Source organism: Pelobates fuscus, chromosome 11 (assembly GCF_036172605.1).
Source record: "Pelobates fuscus isolate aPelFus1 chromosome 11, aPelFus1.pri, whole genome shotgun sequence".
NCBI classification, from domain to species: Eukaryota; Metazoa; Chordata; class Amphibia; order Anura; family Pelobatidae; genus Pelobates; species Pelobates fuscus.
Window position 1 is genome coordinate 13551939 of NC_086327.1, and position 11653 is coordinate 13563591.

The window sequence follows — 11653 nt, forward strand, 5'->3', positions numbered from 1 at the left end:
GCAAGCTAAAGTGATTTAGATGTTTTAAGGGTTCCTTGTCTCTTGTCCAAATTGTTCACCTTTGCTCTACAATAATTGTTTTATAGCATCTAAGCAATCAGAGATTTTAGAACATCCACATCCTCAGATATTGCTGTTAATCATTCTAGTAGATAAGATTATGGAGAAAATATAAGTCTAGACTTTCCCTCTGAGTCTAACATTGTCTATTTTTGCTTTCCACCTTATACCATGCACGGCCTCCTCATCACCATCTGCCTTTTTTCAGCTCTTCTAGCTCCAGGTGAGTTACCTTCTAAGTCATCTAGAAATAAGGGTAGATAACTAGACAATGCCTGCGTAAATTCTTCAGATAAATCTATACAAAAATGTTTATTTCAGTTGTAACGTCGCTTTAATTTAGAGTTGAGAAACTGGCCAGTAGAGGTTTTCAGTAATAGATTGTTAATCAAAACAATACTTGATTATAAATAATTGATATAAATAATTGCTCTGGCAGCATCCAACAGTAAGTAGTAAAACCATTTAACCACTTAAGGACCAAACTTCTGGAATAAAAGGGAATCATGACATGTCACACATGTCATGTGTCCTTAAGGGGTTAAGTACGGTCAAACCAATTACCTGGGTACCACCTCGTGCCTGTGCCACATCCAGTCTTGTAGAAGAAGCCAGATATCTTTATAGAATAAAGCACAGCCAACTCTGAACCTCACTTATTGTCTAAGAGCACTCTGCAAATGCCCACATTCGTTCCTGGCCCTGATTTGCTTTATAGAGCTAACCGTATTCTCCTGCTGGATGAAGAGAATGGGGCGCCTGTTGGGACCCATGTAAGTTGTCAAATCATACTATTAATTGCTGTCTGTAGTGGTTATGGTGCTTAAAATCAAGGGGCCTCCTATATTATTCCCTGCTCCCCCACCACTCATGCCCTCCCAGGCAAAGGTGTAATTTATATGTGGTCTGTAGTCAGTGGTGTATTTAGGATTTGTGCTGCCCTAGGCAGGACGGTGCTCACACCACCCTCCCTCCCCCTCTAATTTACATTTTCCCCACCCCTTCCTGTCAAGGCCGCACTTTGACTGACAGACGCACGCTCACTGACAGACGCACACACTCACTGACAGATGCATACACTCACTGACAGACGTATACTCTCATATACACTGACAAACAATGACATACACACACACTATTACTTGGACACACACTAACAGACACACACTCTCACTGACAGATGCATGCACTCACTGACAGACATAAACGCACTCACTGACCGAAACACACGCGGGTTTGTTTATGTATGTATTAAGCAGTATGCGTGTCAATGTATTAAGCAATGTGTGTTTGTCTATGTGTTAAACAGTGTGTGTGTCTGTCTGTATAAAGCAGTGTGGATGTGTCTATGTATTAGGCAGTGTGTGTATGTATTAAGAAGTGTGTTTCTGTATGTATAAATCAGTGTGTGCGTCTGTCTTTATTAAGCAGTGTAATTGTGACTGTCTGTATTAGTCAGTCTGTGTGTCTATGTATTAAGCAGTGAGTGTGTGTATTAAGCAGTTTGTGTGTGAGGAGAATGGAGGTGGATGAAAATTGAAAATGGAGGTGGGGAGAATGGAGGTGGGCGGGCAAGCGACCATCAGTAAGAAATGGAGGCAGCGAGGGAGATGTAATCTTATTGCTCTGCTCCCTCGCATGACCTGCAGTGAAATGATGTCACTGCAGCCCCGGCATCACTAAACGGCACACAAGGGAGGAGAGCAAGAAGAGCATGAAGATGACAGCAGCCCCACTGGACCCAGTGAAAGCTGATCCACTCCAGCTCTCCCAAAGGTTGGCCCTACCTCCATGACTAAAAATATCAAGCTTGAGGATCTCAGCCAATCCAATGCTAATCTGCCTGCGTAGCAAAATGCTGCACAACTCAGCATCTCCTCATAGAGATGCATTGAATCAGTGCATCTCTATGAGGAACCTTCAGGGTCTCCATGCAGAGCATAGAGACACTGAATGTCAGTGCTGCAAATTGTACAGCACCTGCCCAAGGAAGCACCTTTAGTGGCTGTCTGAGTGACTTTTCTCTGAAAAGCAGTGGTTTCATTAAAATGCCTGCAGAAACATACTATACACACCAGCACAATTACATTGTAGCTGTAGTTGTTCTGGTGACTATAGTGTCCCTGTTATTATCACAATATAACATAATGGGGGTGGGCGTGGTTGTGGTGAGGGGGGCAGCATTTTATTCTTGGAGCCAGGCAACACAATGTCTTGGGCCAGCCTTGCGTGGAGGGTTTCTTAAAATGTGACTTTTGACTGGTTAGTTCTTCCACACACTTGCCTTGTAAAACATTTCTAAAATGTTATTTTGTTACTTTGAATCTTCTTCTCCTCAGTTATATTCTCTCTGTTCTGCTTTTTCAGTGCACTCAAAAACATGTGCTAAATGTTTTGCACCCGATCAGAACGAATGCGTTGGAGAGAAAACGTCATGTGTCACCGAAGATCAAGTTTGCATTTCAGTCTATCAAGAGATAACAACTGGTAAGCAAAACTTACCATTTTAAGTGAATTTATTATTAGTGTCCTCATTAAAGCATTAAGAATTAATCCTCACCAATCATTCATAAGAGCTTTTTACAATGACATGGCTATTTGCTAATTAATGTGAGAATTGTCAGGAATTCAAAGGGAATTTAAAATGAAAGTCCAAAAAAAATAGAATGTAATACATTCTCCCAGTCAGCTAAATGTCTACTTCAGCTATGTTGATCGAAAATTAGAAATTCCCTTTGAATTTGTTTTGAAATACAGACTCCCCCTTTAGTGATTAACTGTGAAAGCTCTGTGTTTGTGGACCATTTGTGGAAAATCTCAAGTTTGCTTTCCTTCAATGTATGTAACACTGTTTACGGTTAAAGCTTAACCAGATTATTGGGACAGAAGAAAGAGTGAAAAATGCTGCTTCATTGAGAAAGATAAAGAGTGTTCATGATTCCAATCTAGATTGAAGCTTATTATCAGTGAAAGGCTTGCCTTACAATATATTCATTGTACAATTATCTGAAATTGAAAGGTATATTAAATAAAACAGGTGAATTTGAGCAGGAGCTGTAGATGAGCATCTGTACAAATTTACCAGAAATAATGAGGAATTCAAAAATATGTAAACATTTTTCTCCTAACTGTCCACCTGCGGCACAATACATTGGGATATCTAAGCCCAGGAGCCATCAAATAACTTACAAAGTGTCATTTACAAGACGTTGTGTTATTCATCAGGTACTAAGTGTAATGTTTTCACAACACATAAATGACAAAGAAATGTCCTCCATATCCAAAACACAGAAAAAAAACCACACATACGAAACACATTAAACACACACTCTGATGTGTGGACCAAAGATGACCCCAGCTCTCGGTAGGAATAAAGAACAGGTGCACTACATATGATGGGCTACAGAAATTCATACAAAATGTAAAAAAGGATAAAGAGAAATTTAGTAAAACAAAACACATTTTAAATGGTAATGTATAAATTGCTCATAATATTCATTCACATATCTTAAAACACAAAATGAGAAGCTTCAATAATTTGACGCTATCACCAAAAATAATTTAAAATGTTGTAGATATTTGGAGTAAATAAACAAGTTAGCAAGCACACACTTGCCTGAGAAAATAAGGTGTTAAACACCAATTCATTGACTCATATATGCTTGAGCATAATGAACTGTCAGAAAGGAAAATTGTAACCTAGTAGATTATGACTAGATGTTCCTAAAAACACAGATGGAAACCTACTTACAGTGCTAGCGGGAGACCTTGATCAAAGTTAAAGGACCACTATAGTGCCAGGAAAACATACTCGTTTTCCTGGCACTATAGTGCCCTGCCCACTCCCGCCGGGCTCTGGGGGGAGGAAGGGGTTAAACTTACCTCTTTCTCCAGCGCCAGGCGGGGAGCTTTCCTCCTCCTCTCCTTCTTCCTTGTGACGTCATCGTCTGAATGCGCATGCGCGGCAGGAGCCGCACTCGCATTTAGCCAGTCGCATAGGAAAGCATTTACAATGCTTTCCTATGGACGCTTGCGTGCTCTCACTGTGATTTTCACAGTGAGAAGCACGCAAGCGCCTCTAGCGGCTGTCAATGAGACAGCCACTAGAGGTTTTGGAGGCTGGATTAATCCTCAGTATAAACATAGCAGTTTCTCTGAAACTGCTATGTTTATAAAAAAAAGGGTTAATCCTAGAGGGACCTGGCACCCAGACCACCTCATTAAGCTGAAGTGGTCTGGGTGCCTATAGTGGTCCTTTAAGTCAAAAAGAAGTTGCAATAAGAACTAGACTCGAAGCTACTTCAACATACTACAAGACAACTCAGTGATGTATCAACCACAGAGTGTCATATTGATACCTTTCACTATGATACTGAGATATTTAAAGACAGGACACTATCTTCAAACTTCAAAAGAACATTTACATTCTGAAACAATTAAAACAAATTTCCAGTAATATCTCTTTAATTTACAGAAATCATGTTCGCATTAATACATTTACCTCTCCCTATCGAATGATCAACTTTCTCAACACCATGTTCCTTATTTTGTTAAAGTCATAGTAATAGACCCAGTAGCTAATTATTGAGGGATTGAGGTTAGTCAAAGAGATAACATTTGTGTAAACTGATTTTACATTCTTATTTAAAATTGTTCCCTTTCATTATGCTTGTGTTTAGTGAGGTACACTTAATGACAAAGTCTGCACTTGTCATCGCTAGCACAAATTTTGTTTCCTAGGAACTTGTTTAGGTGTGAGGATAGACGTTTGTACAATAGACTTTTGCATTTTTGTCTGATTTCTGAAAAATTAACAATAATTTCAGTGTTCATTTACATAGTCCAACAAATATTGGTTGATAAATTAGCGAATGACCAAATCAATGATCAATACATTTCGGTTGGTTTATTTGGTCATTCATTGATAGGCAGTTGCTATTCTTGGTGGAAAAACGAATCCCCAAATTATCAATAAAGTCCGCACACTCAAACCTTATTAGTACATTCCACTGCTCAACAATCTTCTTAGAAAAGGTACATCTAAAACCTGAAAATACAAGCAAAAAATTGCAAATTATAAAAGGATGGAACCTGTGAGAAGGGAGAAGAACGACATAGAAGTGACCCAACGAAGGATCGAAATGCCCTAAACGTGTTTCACACCTGGCACGGCGCGTTTTCAACCTTATGTTTTCTTTCCCCCCTTAAAGTGTCATTGTGATTCACACCTTCATTGAGTCCCCACAGTGATTAACATGAAAATGAAATTTGTTGTTAACAAAAATTCTTAAATTTTCAGATCTAACTAAATCGATAGTTGAACTAAATTTGGGTGAAAATCTAAAATTATCTACGGAAACAAACATTTTTCTCATGCACATACAAAAAAACAAGTCCTGCGCTCAAACGCTCATCACTCCTGGGCGGCAGCAACGACCATAGTACATATCAGCCCCAATACATACAGTAAAAAATGATCTGCGCTCTCTCCTGAATCCCTATGCATATTTAAACAAATAGAGGTTATTTAGTTACTCCAATGGTCATTGAAGGGAATGTCCGCCTGCCAAGTCAAGACAAACCTCTCAGGTGGGTCCTACACTGACTATTCACCTTGCTTCCTTGAGCTTCTGGCAAAGATATCTCTAATGAGAAAGAAAGGGCTATGTTTTATATACACCCCTATATACTTATTAACCCTTAATAGGGAATACATTGGATGGGCGGCAGCATTATAACATGGCTGTGTGATACAAAAAGTGAATACAAAACAAAAAAAAAATAAGTCCTGCTCTCAAACTCTCATCACTCCTGGGCGGCAGCAACGACCACCGTTCACATCAGCCCCAATACATACATAAAAAAACAAAGAAAAAGTTACGTGAGCTCTCTCCCAAATCCCTATGCATATTTAAACGTGTCCTCCTTGTTTCCACCCAATAAGTTGTGATTTTGAAATGAGTTATAACATAAAATGTGTGTTTGTTTATGTTTCACAGCAGATTCTTCAACTCAAATTAAGTTTGCCAGAGGATGCGGTAAAAAGAGTGAATGTGATATATCTGGATCATATTCGTATCTTCATGAAAAGGTTAGAGTGAGCACTACCTGCTGTCCTACTGACGGATGCACACCTAAATTCCCTGAATGTAAGTATAAGTCTAGATCTGTATTATTCTCTGAAAAATAGTTCCACTCTAGAATTCTGTAATTATCACAGAGTACAATGTGGAACAAGAACATAGGTATGGGGCACAGGGGCGGATAAAGAACAGCCCTCTATTATAGTGGTTATGGTGCCAGATGTGCCACGGTGCCCTCCCAGAGTAAGTAGTCAAACTATTTCAGAACAGTTTGACAACTTACCTGGGGTCTATAGGGCCTGTAGAAGGGGACATGGTCAGTAGTGGGTGTGACGAACGCACCCTACTCCAAGAGTGTGCGTGACGTAGTTGTGGTGGTGAAAGGGTTAAAGTACAATATTTGTCTGCACTAGACCGTAAATAATGACAAAATCTCCCTTTTAACACCACCCACACTTAAACATAATAATATAACTATTACTATATTAACGCTGCCACCACCAAGACAATTTATAAATGGGGTACCTTGGTCCCCCAGGTAAATCAACAATAAAACCCACCAAATATTACTTAGTACAATATTTAAGGAATTACAAAAATACTAACTAGTCTCTTCAGGTAACGTGATTCTTAACCAGACAAAGGCAGAACTTAATATATTAATGTTTATTATGAGCAAAAAATGGCCACAGTGCATATAAAAATATATGATAAACAAATTATTTACACCAACAACAGATAAAAACAAAAATGATAAAATACAGAAGTCCTAATTACTCACTTAGGTTTTTCAAAGTACAACTTCTGTCCAGGCGGTCTCTGGCAAGGAAAGATGGTGACTCACTCAAAATTAGATCTTGGCCCCAAGCAAGTACACCACCACCCTTCAGGATCACAGGAGATATCCCCTGTGGATTATCACACCTTACCCAGGGGTGGAGCCAAGGCGTACCTATATTGATTCTAAGTGACCACCTCCTTTGTTCCAGAAACAACAAGCCAAATATAATCTTTTGGTTTTATCTCCTCTACTGTACTTGCCACAGAAATAATAATTGCCTCTATGAATTTGTTATTGTTTTCCCATTCCATAGACATGTTGCACGCCCCGCCCACGATCCAATAGGACAGACATCACAACTCCTGCCACACGGTTTAAGTTGTGCAACTCATGTTTAGGCTTAATTAAGAGATTGGGCTTGTCCCATTCCAAATATAATAAAAATGAGGCTTAATTATTAACCTGTGGGTAAGTATTAATGTTTCACTTGAATAAGATATTGGAACACAAGAATCTTCATGAAACTAATCCCGTTACCATATCAAAAGGATTGAACTATCCTTTACAAGGTACATGCCAAATGGATGAAGAGACATTCAGACTTTTTCCAAGTGTAGAACCTCACACCTTGCAGAGCCTTAATTACTTCCCGTCCATATAGTAAAATCATTTTCACTTCTGTCATCTGACCTCTGTGGGGGTTCCAGCTTCAAAAGATGTAACCCCTGTTGACCTCAGCAATAGCATCTCTGTAATTTGTACCATTTACTACACAAATTACATTAAAGGATAATATTTCGTAGTGTAATAATAAATTATGCACCCTTGCCATGACAGTGGGGGGTTAGGAGGTGTAGTAAAGTGTATATGTTTGGGGGATGCAGTGTATATGTGTGAGGGATGCAGTGTATGTGTGGGAGGGGTGCAGTGTATGTGTGTGAGGGGTGCAGTGTACATGTGTGAGGGATGCAAGATTTAAGGGGTCCAGTGTGTGTGGGATTGTGAGGGGTGCAGTGTATGTTTGTGAGGGATGCAGTGTATGTGTGTGAGGGGTGCAGTGTTTGTGTGTGAGGGGTGCAAGGTGTAAGGGGTACAGTGTGGGGGATTTTGAGGGATGCAGTGTATGTGTGTGAGGGATGCAGTGTATGTGTGTGAGGGGTGCAGTGTATGTGTGCGAGGGGTGCAGTGTATGTGTGTGAGGGATGCAGTGTATGTGTGTGAGGGGTGCAGTATTTGTGTGTGAGGGGTGCAAGCTGTAAGGGGTCCAGTGTGTGTGGTTGTGAGGGGTGCAGTGTGTGCGATTGTGAGAGGTGCAGTGTGTGTAGTGTGAGAGAGACTTTGTAGGCTAGTATTGGGGCTGAGTGTTGCAGGATCTGGGGAGCATATTTTTAATTGTTTTAAATATTTTTTTTAATATATTTTTAAGTATTTCCCCCCCTGTCCATGTTTTCTACCTGCTTCCAGGGAGAGGGTTCAGCATATTCCCTGGTGGTCCTGAGGTGCTCTAGGGGGTCTCAGCTTTCACCTCTGTGGCTCCGCCAGGTGAAGGCACTTCCACCACGTGGAATCTGACACACCGGGACTCTGCGGCAGACATAAATGAGAAGCCTCCTTCTGGCTGAAATAGTTTGGCGGCATATTTTCTCCGGGGCTGGGGGCAATTGCCCCCTTGCTCGCCTCCCCTCCCCCCCCGGATCCGCCACTGATCGGGCAGTGGTGTTACCTGTATTATGCATCATGCATATAAAACATTTGCCAGGAAGGTAAAATATCTATCTAGCTATCTATCCATCCATATGTTTTTTTAAAACACTTTAACTGTTATTGTAATTTTAACCATGCATCAACTACACAGGCATTGTTGTGGAATTTGTAGGCGCTATATAAATATAATATTAATAATAATAATAAAAAAAAACATAGAATGTGATGGCAGATAAGAACCATTCGGCCCATCTAGTCTGCCCAATTTTGTAAATACTTTCATTAGTCCCTTATCTTATATTTAGGATAGCCTTATGCCTATCCCACGCATGCTTAAACTCCCTCACTGTGTTAACCTCTACCACTTCAGCTGGAAGGCTATTCCATGCATCCACTACCCTCTCAGTAAAGTAATACTTCCTGATATTATTTTTAAACCTTTGCCTATGTCCTCTTGTTTTAGTTTTTTAGATATAGTCTCCTCCTTTACTATATAATGGGCACAACTGTTAAAAATAAATAAATGTGTGAGTGAAAGGAATGGTCCAAACACCACAGGGACTATTCACTAAATACCAGTTTTGACATGAATTGAAAACAGAATTGTAAAATGTATGTTACAATATAAAAACAGATTTTTGCAGAGTTTGAGAATTTTTTAAAAAAATAACTATTTTGAAATGTACTCTTTGATTCAGCACAATTTGGTGGTTATTGCATTAATGTTACATAGTTACATAGTCGCATAGCTGAAAAGAGACTTGTGTCCATCAAGTTCAGCCTTCCTCACATATGCTTTTGTTGTTGATCCAAAAGAAGCAAAAAAAAAAAAAACCCAGTCTGAAGGGCTTTTGCAACAAACTAGAAAAAAAATTCTGTCTTGACCCCAAAATAGCAGTCAGATGTCTCCTTGGATCAAGCAGCTATTAGCCCACTAATTAGAAATGATATCCCCGTATGTTATGTTTTTGCAAGTATTTATCCAATTGCTGAATTCCATATCCTTATTGCTCTTACTGTAAAACAAACTTGTCTTTGCTTTAGATGAAATCTCCTTTCTTCCAGCCTAAATGCGTGACCTCGTGTCCTATGTATAGCCCTGTTTATGAGTAAATTTTAAGATAATGGTTTGTACCGGCCCCCGAATATATTTGTATAATGTTATCATATCCCCTCTCAGGCGCCGTTTTTCCAAACTAAAGAGATTTACATTTTTTAACCTTTCTTCGTAACTAAAAATACTCCATTCCTTTTATCAATTTTGTAGCTCGTCTCTGCACTTTTTTCTAGTGCTGTGATATCCTTCTTTAGAACAGGTGCCCAAAATTGCACATCATATTCAAGGTGTGGTCTTACCAGCGATTTATAAAGAGGCAAAATTATATTTTAATCCCGAGAATTTATGCCCCTATTTATACATGACAAAACCTTACTGGCTTTAGCAGCGGCAGATTGACATTGCATATTGCTGCCTAATTTGTTGTCTATAATAATTCCCAAATCCTTCTTGTGTGTGGTTATCCCTAGTTCACTACCATTTAGGGTGTAAATTGCTTGTGCATTCTTAACCCCGACGTGCATAACTTTGCATTTCTCTATGTTAAATTTAATCTGCCATTTTAGTGCCCAGTCCCCCAATCTATTGAAATCCCTCTGTAGCAAAGTAATATCCTGTTCACGTTTTATTACTTTACAAAGATTTGTGTCATCTGCAATACATAATATATTTTCTAATATGTAATAGGAACAATAAATATGTTTTTTTCCCTTTCAGTGGCACCAGCAGGGAGTTCTCAAAAAAATGGAGTTTCCTGCCCATTTTGTGTAAGTGAAGACTCGGACTGTAGCTCTGATATAACCTGGGACTGCACTGGGAACGAAGATCGTTGCTTCCTTGCAAAACACACTACAACAGGTATACATGTTACACAGATTGCATGGGGAATTAAATCAAGCTTTGACTGATTTGACTGAAATAATCAGTATCAATATGATATATAAATCAACATATATATGACAATTTAAAACAACGTAATCAATGCAAGATAATAAACTGTGTAAAGAAATTAAATACAAAATGGACAAAGAGGGGCTACTAAAATGGAAAAATATGTAACACTTGCATTTTTAGATTACTATGTATTTGATTTTATAAACAATTCTTACATTCCACTTTCAAAAACATTCCTTCTGCTTAATCTACCCAAGAGAAAAAAAGAAACGCAGCTTTCACTAAGAACTATCCCTCTTACCCTCCTCTCTTCCAAGATAAGTTTATATCCTCACATAGACTGCAAATATTCTATAATTCTTTGGCCATCATCATAAAATTCCACTGCTACCAGGGCTGGATTTCCAATTAGGCAGAGTAGGCACCTGCCTACAGACACCTGTCCTGTAAGGGTCAATTTCTCTGCCTATTAAAAGACCCTCCCCTACCACAGTCACAGTGCAAACTTGTACTGGTACAATGTCCTTACACGTTTAAATGATTACTATAGTGTCAGGAATACATACATGCGCCAGTCAGCATCTCCTCATAGAGATTAATTGAATCAATACATATCCCCGGGGAGCATTTAGCGTCTCCATGAAGAGAGTGGAGATGTTGAACGTAGGTGCTGCACACTGCACACCACTGGACATCGGAACACCTCTAGTGGCCATCTGAATGACTACTAGGTGCTACAAGGCAGCAATGTAAACATTGCCTTTTCTCTGAAAAGACATTGTTTACCATGCTTAGTCTCCATGGACAGGTTATAGACACCCTCATGGTTGGCAGTTATTAGCGTGCAAGCGGTCAGTGCTCTGATTGGAGTATTTTTCAGCTAGGATAGTTTTAGGAGGAAAAAAAACGGGTCTAAAAGTCATTTTGTGGTAACTGCTTTGTGCCAGAAACAGCGAATTTGTGATGCAGCTTCTTCCTTGCCCCCCCCCCCCCTCCATTGCCTTACTTTCTGCTGTAACTATCCATTGTCCTCTTGTCTGCTGTAATCGCTCTCAGGAAGAGGGCATTCAGCAA

The 11653-nt window shown here is 39.5% G+C and overlaps 1 protein-coding gene across 1 annotated transcript; it reads left to right on the top strand.

The window, feature by feature from the left end:
* The first annotated feature begins 231 nt into the window (after window positions 1-231).
* Window positions 232-10593, top strand: LOC134576730 (phospholipase A2 inhibitor gamma subunit B-like). The gene is made up of 4 exons (XM_063435446.1): window positions 232-283; window positions 2428-2547; window positions 6060-6209; window positions 10403-10593. The coding sequence occupies exons 1-4, from the start codon at window positions 232-234 to the stop codon at window positions 10591-10593; spliced, it is 513 nt and encodes a 170-aa protein (XP_063291516.1).
* The last annotated feature ends 1060 nt before the right edge of the window (window positions 10594-11653 follow it).